The 20,194-nt window shown below is 45.9% G+C and overlaps 1 protein-coding gene across 1 annotated transcript in view; it reads left to right on the top strand.

Annotated features, from left to right (window-relative positions):
- The window catches only part of jak1 (Janus kinase 1), a 118,816-nt gene that overhangs the window by 88,615 nt on the left and 10,007 nt on the right, over positions 1-20,194 (top strand). Inside the window, exon 24 of the mRNA XM_060066509.1 lies at positions 17,101-17,211. Within this exon, the coding sequence (XP_059922492.1) occupies positions 17,101-17,211 (111 nt within the window). The remainder of the gene's footprint in view (positions 1-17,100; positions 17,212-20,194) is intronic.

Here is a 20,194-nt window from a genome sequence, read left to right as displayed (position 1 = left end):
GACTTACCGGCAGGTTATGTTGTATATATGTGGACATTTGGTAAGTCATTTTTTTGGAATAATAATGTAACGACCTCGCCGGTGACATAATCATGTCGAGTCATTAGTAATTGATCGTAGTTTTTAATCAACCAAAACTAGGTCACTGAAAAACCCGTAACAATGTAAACAACCGCAGAAAACCGACGCACAAACAAACCCCCAGTTACCCCGGCAACACGGTCTCACTCGCGTGCAGGCCCCCACCCTGATTGACAATAAGAACATTACAATACATGCACATAGAACAACTGGCATAACGGACAATGAAATACAATGCAACACATAACACACAAACTATTTAATTGTCCCAGGGTCGCTACATTGCCTCCCCCCTTCAAAGTTCCTCGTCCTCGAGGGAACAAACAAAGTCCCGGAAGCGACCCGGCGCTCTCCTCTCCCTACGAGGCCGCGTTGGGGCCACGGGGGGCTGGGGAGAAGCGCCTGGGGGCAAGAGGGGCCCACGAGTGTCAGGCCCGGGGGCGGGCAGGGGGAAAGGGAGGGGCGGGGCTGGGGGCCAAGTTGCTGACTGTGGTGATCGACAGGGAGGGGAGACAAGGATAGGGTTAGGTGAGGACCCAGGGCCAGAACACTGAGGTGTGCGTGTCCGGGGCCCATTCGCACCGGTGCGGGGAGCTGCAGGGCTCGCTGGAGCAGGTTGAGGGGTGGCGGTGCCTCGATTAGGGGCCAACCGGTCTCTGTGGAGAGCCACCCTCCTTCCCCGAGGTGGTAGCTGGACCCTGTACACCACCTCCCCCATCCTCTCAAGGACCCTGCATGGCCCGATCCACTCGCTATCGAGCTTTGGGCATCTTCCCTTCTTTCTTTGCGGGCTGTAGGTCCAGACCAGCTCCCCAGCCTCAAAGTGCCTGCCACGAGAACGCACATCATAGTTCCTTTTCTGCCTCACCCCTGCGCTCAGCAGCTGTCCCCTGGCGAAGGAGTGAGCCGTCTCAAGGCGGTCCTGGAGTCTCCTGGCATACTCTGGGCCGGGAGGAACAGGGGGAGAATCGGGCGGCCGGCCAAACGCCAGGTCAGCTGGGGTGCGAAGCTCCCTGCCCAACATCAGCAGAGCAGGTGTGCAGGACGTCGACTCCTGGACAGCTGACCTGTATGCCATGAGCACCAGAGGCAGATGATTGTCCCAATCCCGCTGATGCTCAGCCGAGACAATGGCCAGCTGCTGCTCCATACAGCGATGAAATCGCTCCACCAAGCCGTCACTCTGTGGGTGCAGGGGGGTAGTACGGGTCTTCTGCATGTCCAGCCTGCTACATAAAGCCGCAAAGACACGGGATTCAAAATTTCTCCCCTGGTCACTGTGGATGGACTCCGCTGCCCCAAAACGGCTAATCATCCCCCCGACCAAAGCGTCCGCTATGGTCTCCGCCCCCTGGTCAGGCAGAGCGTACGCCTCCGGCCACTTGGTAAAATAGTCCATGGCCGTGAGGACATACTTGTTCCCCCTCTCTGTGCAGGGTAGCGGGCCCACCACATCCACCCCAACCCTCTCCATAGGGAACCCCACAGGGAACTGCTGTAGCTGGGCATGGGACCTTTCCGTGGGGCCTTTGCGGGCTGTGCAGCCATCACAGCGGCGACAGAAGTCCTCGACGTCCCTCTTGTGCTGCCCCCAGTAGAAGCCAAGGCGGAGGCGACGCAGGGTCTTTGTCACCCCAAAGTGACCTGAGCCCACGGCACCATGGACCGCTTGAAGCACTTCCCCACGCAGAGAGTGAGGCACCACCACCTGCCACCTCACCTCTCCGGTGGCGGGTTCCTTCCAGGCCCGCTGAAGCACGCCATCCCACAGTCGCAGGGCCTCGAACTTAGCCCACAGTCCCTTGGTGACCAGGGAGAGAACGGACACTTCTTCCCATGGGGGCCGCCGCTGTTGGTCCAACCACTGGAGCACTGGTCGAAGGTCTGCGTCCTCCTCCTGCTGCCGTCTCCATCCTGCGGTGTCGACCTCCCGGAGCTCACAGCAGACTGGGGACGCCACCTCCACCGCAGAACATCCCTCCTCCTGGCTGCACAGCTCCTTCTCACGGCTCTCCCTCCTTTCACAGTTGCGGCAGCCATCCTGACTGCAGGGGCGTCGGGAGAGGGCGTCTGCATTAGCATGGCGTACCCCTGCCCTGTGCACCACACTGAAGCTGTAGGACTGCAGCTCCTCGATCCACCGTGCGACCTGCCCTTCTGGCTCCTTGAAAGACATGAGCCACTGGAGCGCGGAGTGGTCGGTCCTTACAGTGAAGTGACGGCCACAGAGGTAATATTTGAAGTGGCGTACAGCTCTAACGATGGCCAGCAGCTCGCGGCGCAGTAGCGGCGTTCAGCTTTGTTAAATGTCCTGCTGTAATACGCCACCACCCGCTCCCCTTCCGGCCCCTCCTGTGCCAGCACGGCGCCATTGCCAACGTTACTAGCGTCCGTGTCCAGGATGAAGGGCAGGGCAGGGTCAGGAGGGGAGAGCACCGGGGCTTTGGTGAGAGCTCCCTTGAGTGTCTCGAAAGCAGACTGGCAATCCTCTGCCCACACAAACTCCCTGTCCTTCTGTAGCAGGCGGAACAGGGGAGCGGCCACACAGGAGAAGTCCCTCACAAAGCGTCTGTAGTAAGACGCCAGTCCGAGGAAGCTTTTCAGCTGTCTGGTGTCAGTGGGGGTGGGCTAGTCCTGGACAGCTTGCACTTTGTCCTCCATGGTGCTAATGCCTTCTTCCCCCACCCTGTGCCCAAGGAAAGTTACCTCTCTCCTCAGGAAATGGCACTTATCAGGATGGAGCTTCAAGCCCGCCGCAGCTACTCTCTCCAGAACCTGACGCAGCGAGGCAAGTGCTGTCTCGAAGGAGCCCCCGTGTGCCAGTATATCATCCAGGTAGACGATACACTGCTGCCGGGGGATGCCGGCGAGCACTCTGTCCATCAGCCTCTCGAAGGTCGCAGGTGCATTGCAGAGGCCGAAAGGGAGGACCCGAAACTGCCACAGTCCTCTGCTAGTGCAGAATGCAGTCTTGGGTCTGGCGTCAGGGGCGAGAGGGCACTGGAAGTAGCCAGAGCGGAGATCGAGTGAGGAGAACCAGGACGACCCAGCTACGACATCTAAGGCCTCATCAATGCGTGGGATGGGGTAGGAGTCCTTCTTCGTCACTGCGTTAAGTGGCCTGTAGTCGACACAGAATCTCCACTTACCCCCCTTCTTAGGCACCATCACCACGGCTGCTGCCCAGGGACTATCTGAGGGCTCTATGAGGCCTGCCTGCTGCATCTCCCACAGCGCCTGGTCCGCAGCCTCCTGGCGGGCCAAGGGCAGGCGACGCGGGCGCATTCTGATGGGCCTGGCATCCCCAGTGTCGATCTCATGCTGCACCAGGTGCGTCTGACCCACATCGCTCTCGTTCAAGGCAAAGCTGTCCTTAAACTCTGCCAGTAGTAGCCACAGCTGCTCCTGCTGTTGAGGGTCTAGTCCATCACAGCGCCCCTGCCAAATTGCCCGCACAGTCGACAGCACAGTCTCCTCACCTGTCTGAGGAAGCTGGGCAGGGCAGGGGAAGGGGCCCAGGCTCATGGGGTGGGGTGCTGGGGTGGCAAGGGAGTAGTCTGTAGGAGCCGAAACATTGACACAAGGGGGTGGGAGGGAGGGGGAAGGGTTGCAGGAGGAGGACTGAGACAATGGACAGGGATCGGGAAGACAGGGTGGTTGGAAGGTCTTTGCAAGGGGGTGAAGGGGGCCGGTGACGTGTGACTGTTCCATCTGAGCTGCTGTCGGTGGGGGGCGGATGTAGGAGGTGTTTGGCGGGGCCATATAGACTGTGGGCCCTCCTTGGAAGCCAATCGCCCCCCTCTCAAGGTCCAGCTGGCAGCCAGTGCACCGCAGGAAGTCCAACCCTAGGATACAGGGGTCCTGCACAGCTGCTACCCACACTGGGTGGAGGACAGTCTTTCCCCCTACGCAGATGGACAACAACCCCTTCCCTTTCATGGGAGCCCTCTCCCCCGTGACTGTGCGGAGCTGCACGGTTGTAGGTTGGAGTACCGTCCAGGTCGGCAAAATGTCTGGCCTCACCAGGGTCACAGTAGACCCCGTATCGACTAAAGCCAAACAGGCCACCCCCTCAACAGTGACAGGAACATGACAAAAGTCCCCCGCCCAGGTCCGCCCCACCACGACAACAGGCTCCGGGATGTTGTCGTCTGCTTCTGGGGGGGGTGGAGCTCCGCCCCCCCGGCTGTGATGATGGGCTCCTCCAGACGACGACGGCGGGGGTAAGGGGGCAGGGCCTCGCGTCTCCCCAATTACACGGACCCTGACCCGTTTCCCTGGGCTCTCACAGTTGTAGGGCACTCTCTGACAAGGTGGCCAGGCTGCCCGCAGCCCCAGCAGACCCTCTGCTCTCGACGAGACGGGGGGCGGCGGTCCGCCTGCATAGAGACAGCGCGGACGAGTTCAGTGAGCTCGTCCACCCAGGCTGGCTTCTGTGAGTCCTCACTCCTCTCCCTCGCCGATCTCACTATCGGCTGAGGAGCAGGATGACCGTCGATTGCTCCAGCCCACACCAGCTCCCTCTCTATGGCCATCTCCAAGGCCTCTTGCAAAGTCTGCGGGTGGGCTAGCTGGGTCTGAATGCGTAGTTCTGTAGGGGAAAGGGCCTGGAGAAACTGATCCCGAGCGAGTTCGCTCTGCACGGCTGGCGGCATGTGGGCGTATGCTCGCCGAGACAGGCTCTCGATGGCCAGTGCCCGCAGCGTCTCCCCAGGCTTCCTGCGCCTATTACAGAGTTCTGAGCGCATTAGCCCCGGCTTAACACATAGTCCAAAACGCCTACTTAGTGCCCCCACTAGGGCAACATAGTCCCCCCTGTCCTCTGGGCTAAGCAGCAACAAACAAGACAATGCGTCGTCCGCCAGACACATCGCAAGCTGCAGCGCTTTGACCTTCACTGACCATCCGGCAGCATCGGCTAAAAGTTCAAATTGCGCGTGGAAAGCTTCCCAGTCAGCCTTACCGGTGTATCTAGGCGTCTTGATGGACACCGGGCTTGATGTAAGAAAGGCGCCGCCGTGTCTGTCGCCGTCTTGTGGTGGCCACGGGCAGTCGGCGCTGCGAACTATGCGTGACAAATCATCTTTTTCCACGGCGGCCGTTTCCCGTTTGGTTCTACCCCTCACCAGAGACTCCGAGGCTTCTCCACATGCCCCCTCGCCGTAGTCGTCCATCTCTATCTTCACCCGACAGTCCGCAGGAAGCATTATTGTTGCAGAGAACAAGCCACAACAAAAACAGAGCTAACGGCGATCGCAACTTCAGCCTACTCGCCGAGCACAGCAGGACCGAGAAAAAATAAATAAAAATAAAAAGAAAATAGTTTCACTTCTGACACCAATGTAACGACCTCGCCGGTGACATAATCATGTCGAGTCATTAGTAATTGATCGTAGTTTTTAATCAACCAAAACTAGGTCACTGAAAAACCCGTAACAATGTAAACAACCGCAGAAAACCGACACACAAACAAACCCCCAGTTACCCCGGCAACACGGTCTCACTCGCGTGCAGGCCCCCACCCTGATTGACAATAAGAACATTACAATACATGCACATAGAACAACTGGCATAACGGACAATGAAATACAATGCAACACATAACACACAAACTATTTAATTGTCCCAGGGTCGCTACAATAATAATACATTTACAGTTATTTGTTACTCCGTGAAAAAGACGATTGAAGTTAATTTTTCCTTTTTTATTGAACACACACACACACACACAAATAAAAAGCCGCTGTTGGTGGTGTCGGGTCAGCCATCTCTTCTTCGTTTGTTACCAGACTCCGGTTGCATTGTGGGATAGCGTAGTGTGGTCCGTGTTTCACTTTGGCGGTAGTATGCATTCGGAAACGACTTCCGTACTACAGAATGCATACTAGAGTATTCGGACGCGCTAGATTTTTCGCATACTACAAAATGCATACTATATAGTATGCAAGTACGAGTATTCGGATGCAGCCATAGTCTTCTCAACGATGTAATGGCGGCTGGGCATATTGTACCGTGGTTCAAGGTGTTCGATGGTGCGTCTAAACCCGACTTTACTCACGAGAGATAGTGGCTCGTCATCCAGTATTATTTCCTCGGCAATAACTCTTGTTATTCCCTGGGCTTTGGCACTGTTTTGTGGCAGTTTGTCACGCTTTGCAAACGTTTCTGCCAGTGTTGGTTGTGTAGGACCTTTCCTTTTCTTGTCTTCGGTTTTCTTTAGAAACGCTTCATGTTGTTTTTGGTGGTATTTCGCTAAATGCTTGATCAGGTTGGTCGTATTAAAATGTCTTACTGCTTTACCACCACGCTTGACTTTGTTGTGGCAAGTATTGCACTCCGCCTGTTCGTCTTTTTCGTTTTTTAGGGTAAAATAATCCCACACAGCTGACATTTTTATCGATAACTTTAAATCCTTAGTGGGACATGCACAGACAAGTGGGATGCTGGACAGGTCACTAGGTGTGCGCTAGGTGTGCTGAACAACGCGGACCGGATTTGGGGGGAAAAGCTGAAAAAAACTGGAATGGATTACCTACATTGGTGCGCTCAAAAACACGGACCGGAGTTTTGAAAACAAACTGGATCGGGAGTCCGGATCGGGATTTTCCCGTGCAGGCCGATCCGATATTGATATGCATTTTTTTGCTAATATCGGCGGCCGATCCGATCCAAATATCGGATCGGGACATCCCTCACTGAACATTCATTCACCGTGACCGCGGTGCAGGCACTCCCGTGACTCCCGTCGTGCCCCGGCCGCGGCACCCTGCGGCCCGGGCTCCGTGACCTTGGGCACCGGGACCACTCCCGCGACTCCCGCCGTGCCCCTTGAACGAATGAAAGAATGGCCTGGGAACCACGGGTACCGCGGCCCGGGCAACGCGGACACCGCGAAAACAGATCGCACGCCGAGGCCTAATTAGGCCTATATATTTTGCATTTCAAATGCCTTTTCGTGGAGACTACGCTCAGAGCAGCTGGAACTGAACAACAGCAAGAGGAAGGAGGAAAACGGGCTATGAAACAAAATTTGATATTTTTTCCTTGCTAGCCATGTTTGGATGTGTTGTGTGGGAACAATGAAATTTTAAAATCCCCCCTCAGAAATGGAATCACGTTCCCAGCGCCCCCCCTAGGTTGTGCAAACGCCCCCGTTGAGAAACAATGCTGTAGAGGGTGGCTTGCTATACCGTGAATCATAGCGATGACTTGGAGACAAAGTGCTCTTTTCGTGTTGAACCTATGTCCCATACGCCGCACACTCCACCGGAGAGCCTTTTATTTGGATATCCGTCAGCACACATCAGGATCTGCCTAGGAATGATTTCCTTCCCCGAGGCCATAACCTACCGCGTCAGTCTACATCGCCGTCCTGTCGTCAGTTAGTAACGGTCATCTATTTGGTCTTGAGTCATCCCCCAAAACAAAGAACAGAACCCAACATGAACCAAACATTTTGAACGACAGAAACCGTAAATCATAACCATCTCCAACCGATATTCCCTTGCACCAAAGACAAACATAATACCCCGTCGACAATATTAAAGATAATTAAATGTTAGGCTTGTAAAGTCAAGCTTGGGTTTTATATTCAATTTTTTTCAATTGAAGATCCCTGAGTGCCTGAGTGAACTGTCCTATTTGTATTATTAAATATTAATGAGATGATGTCGGTGTAGGCTGAATAAAGCCTCGCTCCTGAATGCTGTAAGCGCAAAATGCAAGAAATATAAATTTAGTGCCAGAACAAATATCCCTATGGTTAGTTTGCTCATGGTCCGTGTTTAGCCAGAGGTTTGGATAATAGGCTGACTGGTGTAGCACTATTTACCGGCAAATTATTGTAGTCCTTGCTTAGTAAGAAGTTTCTGAAAGGCTCCCAATCTTTAGTGTGTCTGTTTAAAATTTAAGCCCTTCATTTTAATGTGGTAATTCCAGTTCAAAATTTGTGAGTCTACTTGTTGTCAAAAGAGGAACGAGAGGTGCAACACCAGGGCTGCAACAAGGGAACCAAGTTGGCTGCTCTGACATGCATGGGCTAAGGTAGCTCTAACTCCGAATCAACCCAAACTCTAACTTTAAAAGACAGAGAATCTAACTGACAACGGAATACTGGTAGGCTCTCTCTCATCTGTGCCTGCGTCATATGGGCCTTTGTTTTAAGTTGTAGCCACACTGTTACCACCGCTTACTACAAACCAGACGTTTTGATCGACACAAGAACATTTCTGCCGTAAACCTAAGGCCTATGTCTACCAAACCTGATAACAAAAGAAGCAGGGCAGAAGTGGGCTCAACTGATTCAGAGGACAAAATGCCTACCACTCTTACCTCCGATGACCGGGAAATGTTGCAAACAATCTCCATTCAGCTAAAGAAACTGGATATTCTAACAGAATTGAAAACCGATGTTGCGGATTTGAAAGTATCCGTGGAGAACAATAACACTCTTATTGAAGAACTAAATAGATCGCTGAAGGAAGAGGTCAGAGTCTTAAATTTGGTTACAACTACCTTTACTAATGAGAACGTTAAGCTAAAAAACAGCCTACTAGACTTGCAATTTAGAGGAATGCGAGATAATCTCTTGTTCATGGGGATTGCTGAGAAAGAGAAGGAAGCTTACGCAACATCGGAGGCGATTGTGAAGAAGTTCATGCAGGACCATCTCAAAATCACGGAGGAAGAGATCAAGAAGATTCAATTAGAACGAGTGCTTTGTCCCCGGAACCAAGACAGAAGTTACCCAAGGCCGTTGGTTGTGAAATTCGCAAGCTTAAATATAAGGACTATATCCTTTGCCTCAGTAAGAATCTGAAAGGCACATCGTTCTATCTGAACAATCAATGTCCAGTCGTAATAGTTGAAAGACGACGAAAACCTATTCCAGTCATGAAATCTCAAGCAAAAAGGAAACAAAGTGCGCCTAGTTGTTGATAAGCTCTATGTCAACGAAGAACTGTACAGAAGCAATCAACAGCCGAAGCCACAGGAACTACCGGGAAAAGTCCACATGGGCACGGGTTGATCCTGGCACGCGTCTCTGGTCTCCTAGCAACAGAAGCACGTGTGAAATGGGCTACATTCAAGAACACTCGATTAGAATAGGTTCTTGTATGGACATAATATATATTTTTTCTCGCTAGTCTGAGTTTGGGACAAACTATGTTGTCAACTGTTGTTGTTTCTGCGGTTTTTCTTTCAGACCATCGTGGTTTGTGGGAGGGTAGAGTGGGTTTTTGTTTTATGTTATGTTTTTTACATTTTTCTTTGTGTTAACCGCAGTTATCAGTGGGCTCATGTATGAAGCCACTGGGACCATTTTATCAACAGCAGTTACTGTATGATTAAAGTGGCGATTTCGAAAACAATCTGTAATCATTCACATGATTTCTGACCAAATAGATATAGCTAGTTAGAATTGAAGTGGGTTAGCTGCATTTAAGAAACGGCATGATGTCTTTACCTGGTTAAAAAACCAGAACTATCAAGTATTTTGTCTGCAAGAAACACACTCTCTAGCTGCCGATGAACATGTATGGCAACAACAGCGGGAGGGACCCATTTATTTTTCCCATGGTTCTAGAAAATCCAAGGGAGTAATGGTATTACTTTGAAAAACACTTAGGCCCTGTCCACACGAAGCCGATTTCATGGCGAAACCGCAAAGGTCTTGTACGGTTCGGCCTTCCGTCCACACGAAGCCGGCGAATCCGCTGACCGAAACCGCAAACTTCTGAAACCACCCTCGGAGGTGGTTTCAAATCTACCCGGTTTCGTTTTGGATTCGTGTGGACGCCTGAAACCGACTGAAACCGTAAACCATGACGTCATCGCCCCACCCCTCGACCCTCTAGCCAATGACTGTTAAGCCCGCGGAGTCTCAGAACTCACAACAACAAGGATTTCTGTAGCAGAAGCAGTGCTCCTTATGGGCCTGGAATGTGTACTACAGCGTTTCTACAGATCTACCCGGTTTCGCTTGGCTTTGTCTTTACGGAGATACTGCGAAACCGGATAGATCGAAACCGTAACGGTTTCGCCTGTTTCGGCTTCGTGTGGACGGGGCCTTAGACTATACCATATCCTCCGTTCAGACTGACCCTTATGGAAGATGGGTGATTTTGAATATGATTGTGGAGGAGAAAAAGATCTGTCTTGTTAATTTGTATGGGCCAAATCCAGATGATCCTGTTTTCTTTGAAACAATCTGTGATACTATACAAATTTACAAGGTACTTACGATTACACAATAATGGTGGGTGACTACAATACAGTTTTCAATAATACACTGGATAGAATAGGAAATAAATAAGGTAGACATTACTGATCGATTCAAATCTGATCACCACCTTATAACATTAAATTTCACAATTTCTGAATTCCCACGGGGTTCAGGATATTGGAAGTTAAATAAATCTTTATTAACTGATCAGATGTTCATAACTACGGTGGCGCTGAGCATTCACCAAATAAAAAAAAGTTTCACAGCTAATGTAGCCGTAAGCACACTCAGGATCTCGTAATTACGAGATAATATCTCGTAATTACGAGAAGGATCTCGTAATTACGAGAAAAGATCTCGTAATTACGAGATACGGATCTCGTAATTATGAGATAAGGATCTCGTAATTACGAGATAAAATATCATATTTACGACATAGGATCTCGTTTACGAGAAAAGGATCACGCCTCTCATTCATCAATAACGTTGCTGTCTAGCTGCAGGCCGGCAAAGATGACGCTATCTGACGCTATCGTATTTAATCTCCTGCTCGGGTTGAGGCATTGGGTAATATTGATGTTCCTTAAAAGTGAGGAGGGCATTAATATAAGTATGTCAACATTGCGCAGACATCTGAAGTCATTGGCCGGCAAAGATGACGCTATCCGACGCTATCGTGCTTTATTTCCTGCTCGGGTTGAGGCATTGGGAAATATGGATGTTCCTTAAAAGTGAGGAGGGCATTAATATAAGTGTCAACATTGCGCAGACATCTGAAGTCATTGGGACTGTTCAGGAGAAAAGCCCAGTCGGAGCTGCTACAAGTGGCTCTCTTCCTGCAGGAGCAGTTGAACCAGTACGGGATGCTTGTTCCATCATTTGATGTGCCAAAGCCCCTCGAATATCGACACGTTAATTGTTCAGTGGAACCCAGAAGTGGAAATGTTGTTGTTGTGGTGGTTTAAAGGGCATGTGGCTGGCCCCTCACATTGCAGCTCTTAAAAGTTGAATACAGCAGTGCATTATGTGTTTAACTTTATACCATGCATTATTGTTCAGAAAACGTCTTACCTCAAGCTCTTTTCGAATTAATGAACTAAATTGTTTTTATACAAATCAATAAAATATTGTTTTTGTGGGGAAATATAATTTTTGTCCCACTGCCCACATTCGATTTTGTTTTAATATTGGCTGTGACAGTATGTCACATAATTAATGTATTCAAATTAAAAATACTATGTTCATAGTAAAGGCAAACCCTGTCAGTTGTTAAATTATTTTAAAAAAACCTTCACAGTGGTATAATGAGCACATACCGCTGACTGAAGTGATCTATTGCTTTTATACAACGGTTACTATTATGGCAAAACGAAAGTCATAGACACACTACATTTAAAAAAAACAAGAAAGTCAAAGTAGCTGTTTAATTAAAGAATACAAAAAAAGTAGTCCCTCCTGGCTGCCTTCAAAATGCACGACGGTCGCTATGCAACACACTTTAGCGTCCCTCCGAGAGAACGGTTGTAACGGTTTCCACTTCAAGGCGCGGAGTGATACTTTCACAAAATGATTGGGCGTCATAGCAGTTATGTATATGCTCATTATACAACAGTTAGGAACCAATCAGATCGCTGGATTTAGGCCCCCCGTTGTATAATATGATATAAAGGGCTCCGGGAGTCGCAAACGGCAACAATCACTTTCTCCTCATACTGCAGTTCACCCCGGACTGCACTGCACTGAGTTGGCCGGTTGAACGCTGATTGGCTGTTACGTTACACATGTCACTCAGTGGCCAGGCTGTTGAACGACGATTGGCTATCATCACGCGAATGTCGCGTCAAAGTTTAAATATCTTTAAAGATTGATAGTATGAGTGACTACCAAGCCTGCTTGGATGCATTTCAGATGCATCAATTTGTATCCGTGAAGCATCCCGTACTGGTTCAACTGCTCCTGCAGGAAGAGAGCCACTTGTAGCAGGTCCGACTGGGCTTTTCTCCTGAGCAGTCCCAATGACTTCGTCTGCGCAATGTTGACATACTTATATTAATGCCCTCCTCGCTTTTATGGAACATCAATATTTCCCAATGCCTCAACCCGTTCAGGAAATAAAATACGATAGCGTCGGATAGCGTCATCTTTGCCGGCCAATGACTTCAGATGTCTGCGCAATGTTGACATACTTATATTAATGCCCTCCTCACTTTTAAGGAACATCAATATTTCCCAATGCCTCAACCCGAGCAGGAGATTAAATATGATAGCGTCGGATAGCGTCATCTTTGCCGGCCTGCAGCTAGCCAGCAACGCTATTGATGAATGAGAGGCGTGATCCTTTTCTCGTAAACGAGATCCTTATGTCGTAAATATGATATCTTATCTCGTAATTACGAGATCTTTATCTCATAATTACGAGATCCGTATCTCGTAATTACGAGATCTTTTCTTTATCTCGTAATTACGAGATATTATCTCGTAATTACGAGATCCTGAGTGTGCTAAAGGCTACATTAGCTGTGAAACATTTTTTTATTTGGTGAATGCTCAGCGCCACCGTACATAACCAAAGCAAAACAAAAAAAGTTTTTCTTACATACACAGGCTCTACTGATCCTATAATTGTCTGGGATTCATTCAAATGTGCCTTTAGGGGTCACTCAATTGCATTCTCATCACGGAAATCTAAAATGTTTAAACAAAAGGAAACAAATAATAAAAGACATTGAAACTTTAACTTTAACTTTCTATGTGCAGACAGATCAGATAATGTTGAAGTATTAAATCGTTTGGTAGACAAACAGCAAGAATTTGAAAGATTGTTGCAGGAAAAATCAAGTAACACTTATTATAGAAAGAAGGCAGAGTGGGCGGAGAAGGGTAATAAGTGTACTCAATTCTTTCTTAACATGCAACTTAGAAATTCCTCAAAAAATAATGTATCCAAATTAACCTTCAACGATGAGAAAATAATCACTTCACCCATAGAAATTTCAAAGGAGGAGGCCAAAAAACACCTGCCCCAGTTGATACATTTAAAGAGACTCATGTGAAGGTTTAATCACAGAAAATGAACATCAGGCAATTAACTCCTTTAAGTCTGATAAGACTCTAGGGGGCGATGGTATTCCAGTAGAGATGTCTCAAGTTTTTATTTTTTTTACTTATTAAGACTCCTCTGCTTAATTGTTTACATTTTTCTTATAAAAATGGTAATCTTTCTAATCCTCAAAAAGAGGGTGTCTTTTCTTTGCTATTGAAACAACACCCAAATGGCCAATATAAAGACCCGGAGCCCTCTTGCACTCCAGTGCTGTGATGCTAAAATATTAGCCAAATGCATAGCTCTTCGAATCAAGAATGTAATCTTAAGTGTTATATATTATGATCAGTCTGGCTTTCTCAAAGGACGATACATCAGGGACAATATAAGAAAAATATTGGAAGTAATTGAATATTAGGAAACATCTGAAAAAGAAGGTTTGATATTTGTCACAGACTTTGAGAAGGCTTTTGATAAAGTTAGGCTTGACTTTATTTATAAGAGCCTTTTGTTTTTTCATTTTGGGGAATCTCTGAATCTATGAATAACACAAGCTGCAAAGTTATAAATAATGGGTACTTATCAGAAAATGTATCAAACAAGGTTGCCCCTTGTCCCTGTATCTCTTCATAATTGCTGTAGAAATGTTAGCTATTAAAATAAGATCAAACAACAATATTAAGGGTTTGGCAATGTTTGATTTAGATATGAAAGCATCAATGAATGTTGACGATTCTAACTTTTTCTTATTGCCTCAATTGTCCTCCTTACAAGCCCTGACAAATGATCTAGATTTGTTTACAAAGATATCAGGTCGAAAACCAAATTACGAGAAATGTAAGGTTCTTCGAATTTGGTCGCTTAAAGGGACCAATTTTTCTTTGCATTGTAGTCTACCAATAAAATGGACTGATGGACCATTAGAATTTTTTGGGTATCCACATACCACAGAACATCACTGAAATAATGAATGTGAATTTCAATAATAAATTAAGAAAACTGGAAAAAACTCTACAACCTTGGAAGGGGATAATGTTGACACTGTATGGCAAGTAAGTTTCGCTGATTAACTCATTAGTTGTGTCTCAATTTACTTATTTGTTCATGAGCTTAAAGGACAATTCCGGTATTTTGAACATTGAGCCCCCTTTCTGGTTTGTTTAGGATGAAATAGAGTGGGTGACACCGAAATTTGAACTATTAGTCCTTTCTCGGGTATTTGGCTCATTTTGAATCGCTCCTGCCTGCTTCACAATGGTTGTCTGTGTGCATACACAAACCTGTCAACCCAGCAACCCTAAACGTTCGTTTTCAAAAATGTGCAAGTAACCGAGTGGTTAGTGGCATTCGTGAAGTTTAAAAAAAAAATATCGGCGCAATATATGGTTTCTGTCGTGTTTTATTGCACATTTATTGCCAGTTGATTTCAGTTGGAAGACTCATTACTGCACGATGATATTACTCCGCCGGACCGGAAAGGTGGGCTGTTTACGTTGGTTTGAAGTCTTGTACCGTGAGCACTTCGGATTAGGGAAAATCACATAGAAAATCACTGAAAATGGATTATGAAAGTTGGCTTCTGGAGGACGCACTCGATTTTGACGGCAGAGGATATCGTTTTGAACCAGAATTCACCCAAGAGGAGCTACGTGAGATGGAGGCTAGGGCTACGGAGGCGCCTGAAGCTCCGGCTGAAGCGGTCCCCCCAGGATCACGGGCGGGTGGTGTGCCTGTGGGAAGTGCAGGCAGATGCCGACGGAAGTCGAAAGTAGGTGCTGCACGGAGTGGGACCTTGTGCGGAAGTTTATATGCGGTTGTGAGGTATCTGAAAAAATAGTTCAATTTAGCAACTAACACGGATGGAAAACATATATTGCGCCGATTTTTTTTTTTTAAACTTCACGAATGCCACTAACCACTCGGTTACTTGCACATTTTTGAAAACGAACGTTTAGGGTTGCTGGGTTGACAGGTTTGTGTATGCACACAGACAACCATTGTGAAGCAGGCAGGAGCGATTCAAAATGAGCCAAATACCCGAGAAAGGACTAATAGTTCAAATTTCGGTGTCACCCACTCTATTTCATCCTAAACAAACCAGAAAGGGGGCTCAATGTTCAAAATACCGGAATTGTCCTTTAAGAACCCCTTCAGAGAATCTCTTTAAGCCATATGAACAGAAAATATTTACATTTATTTGGGATAACAAGCCAGACAAGATTAAAAGAAAATACGTACACAATGATTATGACCATGGTGGCCTAAAACTTCTAAATATTGAAGCTCTAAACTTTTCATGAAAGGCTAATCTTATCCCAAAATTGTATTTGAATCTAAAATGGTTTACTAGCAGGTTAATGGAATATGCACACCCTTTGTGTAAAATTAGATTATTCCCCATTTTACAGTTGCCACCTTCAACGTTTATTTTGATAGATAATACACTGATTGGAATGTCTCCCTTCCTGAAAGATGCTCTGAAGAGTTGGTTATGGTATCAGTATTACCCACCAGATGAAAGAAGACATTTTCCATCAAATTATATGGTTTAATGCTAACATCTTAATACAAGGAAAACCTTTCTTTTGGAAGATAATGTTTGAAAAGAAAATTGTATTTTTAAAGGACATTGTGTGTGATGATGGAAATAGTATGATATACTGTCAATTTGTCAAGATCTATGGAAACATCTATTCCATCCACAATTTGAACCAGCTGACTGCATCCCTTCCCACAAATTGGAAGAAAAAAAATCAAGGAGGGTCTTCCAAAAACATTAGTGTGTGCCATATATAAAAAAATCTAAATTGGTTAATAAAATAAAAGTACATTACATTTTTACATGATTTCAAACTCACTTCTGGCTCTCCCATACAGAGTACACACAACATGGGAGGATCGGTTAGATTGACCAATTCCATGGAAACACGTCTTTAGACTAATATATAAAACATCACTTGACCCTTCTTCAAGATACTTTCAATTCAAATTAATTATAATTATTAAATTAATTAATAATTATAATTCTAACAAATTTGAGCCATCTGACCTTGGTAGGTTTTGTGAACAGGAAAGTGAATCATCACCTCATCTCTTCTGGTACTGTCCCACAGTGGCAAGTTTGTGGATACAACTCCAGCAACTGTATTCTAACAGCAATACAACCTTAAAACTGGATTTAACGAATGTACTATTGGGAGATCTTGAGGAAGAAAATACATTCATAAATAATGTAACAATTTTGTTGGGATAATATTTATATTTACTTATAAATTGATTTAAGCACTTTCTCAAACATAATTTTATGATTAGAATCACACATTGCAGATAAGAATGGTAAAAAATTAACAACTTTGTCTCGGTGGGCTGCAGTCAGTCGGCAAGAAGTTCTTGACATGCTGACATAATCTGTTAGTTGTACTTGTATAAGTATGCCTCAAATATGTAAATCAAGAACAACTCATGATGCTGCGGATATTTATATTTATTTTTAACTAAATAGACTGGTTTTGTTTTTGTTTGTGTTTGTCTGTTTGCAGGATTGAGGTGACTCTGTATGAGAGCTCTAATTTTGGTTCTGTTGTTTAATCCTTGACAACGTATTAATGTATTAAATGAAAATAAAAAAATAGCAGAGTCCCCCAAGAGTCCCCCCAATGGTGGACGGCAGGTAAAAAAAAGAAAAAGAAACAACACTTTAACTAGACCTTTTCTTTTACTCTCCCCGCCGCACTTCTCCTCCCCTCAACAGCTGTTCCTCAAAATGATGGGCAAGACTCATGGTCAGATGACTGTCACCCGATTGGTGACCATTCTGGACGAAGGGAAGAGGTTGCCACGACCAGAACCTTGCCCAGAGGAGGTAAGACTCCCAACAGATACACTTGTAGATAAACAACTTAACGGGGGTGAAAAATATTTGATTTATTATTGGAGCATGATCATGGGGGTCCTTCTGCCACTGAAAAATATTTGATTTAATATTGAAGCATGATCATGGGACAGACAGCAAAGTCACCAAGGATACATTCAGTGAGACAATGGATGAACAAGATTCTTATAGGGAAACATTTGCATTGTGGGTAGTGAATACAAAGGTGAGTGGAAGTGACCATCGTGGAGAGTTTAGGATTGGCGGGGGAAGCCAAGGTATACTGCAATACACTATGGGGGAAGTGTAATTGTCTGCAAACAAGGCTGCAACACAAGACGTTTTTACAATGCCATAGATGCCCGTCTTATGCACGCCTGTTTCCCAGCATGGTCCGCACGTTTAGACTGCCTGAGGTTAATCGCCCGCTTGAGCTAGCACTCCAATTTACCCTCCCGGACCCTACACACATTGGCGGTTTCATTCTGATGTAAATGCAATCAGGTGGTTCCAAGGCGGGACTTGGGTAGAGATGTTGCTGCGTTGTCTGGACAGAGACCATGCAGCGATATCAACATGAGTGGTTCTAACTAGGGCTGCCCAATTATGGAAAAAATCATAATCACGATTATTTTGGTCAATATTGAAATCACCATTGTTCAAACGATTATTTTTGAGTTTGAAAACATGATGTATTTATTCAGCATATCTCTCCCAAAAAACACTGAGAACTTGGAAATTTCGCTAATGAGAATAAAAAAGAAAAAAGAAATATCAAAAACGTTATATTAGTTTTGTGACTGTTTGACGCTATAATCAAAATCGCGATAAAAATTTGATTAAACGCCCAGCCCTAGTTCTAACTGAAGAGGCAGTGAAATCCACAATCTCCTGATCATGTGAGAGAAGGTCATGCAGTCGCATTAAACGAAGACGGGGAAAGATGGTGCAATCTAAGAGAGAGACGTTTTTTATCAACAGGATAAAAAACAAGTGGTCAGCAAAATACAGATGTTGGCGTTTTTGCACATGGAAATTGTTAATCGCGTTTTTAGCCTACCCTCAGATATACTTATTCTCTCATGCGAGTCTCTTGAATCATAAAAAGATAAAAACCTTTGTTGTATTCAAATTATTCAAGGTATACTAAAAAGGTGTACTCTCGAGTGAACCAAGAAAGCCCGCTCAGTGACGTCGGGGGGTTTTACACAGGCACGGCAGTGTAATTGTTGGGCGTGCCAAGCCGCGACCGAACCGGCTTGGGAGTGTAAAAAGGCCTACAGATAAAGGAATCTACACAACATTGCCAAAAGTCTATCAGACTTCTGCAAATGCCATTACAAACTATCTTAATAGCTCCCAGTCAGAGAGAGGAAGGGAGGTATCTCTAGGTACAGGGAGAATGTATACAATTCATTTCAATGTCAACAGTAATTGTATAAACAAGGTTGATACAATTTGTATGTACGGTAATTGTATTTTATAGTTATGATTAATATTTCTACGACGCCTACGTTGGAATATCATCTGTTTACTTTAATAAACCCTGAGCTATTGACACGGGTCTTAAGGTAAGGTTCTTTCTTTATGGCTTCTCCAGTAGCTGGGGTGACGGCTGCTAGCATGCTATTGGTAGTATAAGTGCTACTCTAGATAGTTTTTATTTGCACACACTTTGAAGGGATAGACACTAATATTTTTAAGTACTTTCCCCAGGGGCAATCAAGCTCCAAATCTTGGTGGCCAAAATATTTTTTTGGTGGCTAAAATGTTCATTTATAATACAGAAATGGCCATTTAACATAACTTTACACATCTTAACTGACATTTCAATAGATAAAAAGTAATTAACGGAATGAAAAAAACATAATTTTTTATTTAAAGGGGACTTATTATGAAAACAACACTTTTCCTGGGATTTGGGGTGTTGTTTTGGGTCTCTGGTGCTCCCACACGCATACAAACTTAGAAAAAAGTCATGTTTTTTTGAGTGAGATATGCATTTCTGAAAGTACCCCGCCTACAGTTACCAAACGAGCAAGTCAGTTTCGGCGCCCCTCCTACGTAGGAAGGGGGCACAGTTGAATATTACCTCCCACTTCCCCACTCCCCTCCAATCAGAGCATAGCTAAGATTTTGTGGACCAGTGGATGAGCAGGTCCAGTGGGGGTAACTCGGCGGCAGCCCTGCAGCTAAGCTCCGTGAATACAATCCTTTTCTCTGCCGGACTGCCGCTGAAGCTTCCGCGGCAGTCCGGAGGAGACATGGAGAAGAAAGGGATTGTACTCCCGGAGCTGGACTGCCGCCGAGCTACCCCCGCCGGACTGGTCAGTCTGGCCAGTCCTTATTGTTGTTAAGGGCTAGTGAGAGAATGGTGAAGAGATCTTCTGGTTTTACCTCGAAGCAGGCAAAGAAGCAGTTCAGTTCCTCTGCCAGTGAGGCGTCGCCGTTGGCCGTCGTGCTGTTGCTAGTTGGTGGATGCACTGCCACACCCACCATGGATCTTTATTTTTGGATTGTTGTTTTTGAAGTAAGGGGCGAGGGAGGGCCATCTGTGCAAGGAGATTTGATTCATGATGTATCAAGTTCCTGTAAAACTATTTCAAGGCGAAGTTCAACATACATTTAACCTAATTTAATGCATGACTATTTAGTTTATTTTTATTTTAGCTCATGTACCAAACATACATTTTCTTTGGTTGTGTACCTGCACGTGTGCAGTTATTAAGTCAATTAGGTCGTATTCAGCTGTTAATTGTGCTCACCATTGGTCTTTTACATGCCTATTTTTGTGTGTTGGGTACACAAAATGTAATCTCATTGAAGACCAATTTTCTGTTGCGGTCATTGTGTTCCTTACACAGACCTTGTGAGGTTTGTGTGTTGGAGATAGATGAGAGGTTCCTTGTATACCAGATAACGTCATTGTTAAAAAATGATGTTGCGTTTAGGTGTGTATTTGCCATTGCAGAAG

Source organism: Gadus macrocephalus, chromosome 12 (genome assembly GCF_031168955.1).
Source record: "Gadus macrocephalus chromosome 12, ASM3116895v1".
NCBI lineage: Eukaryota > Metazoa > Chordata > Actinopteri > Gadiformes > Gadidae > Gadus > Gadus macrocephalus.
This window is presented reverse-complemented; position numbering and strand designations above follow the sequence as displayed.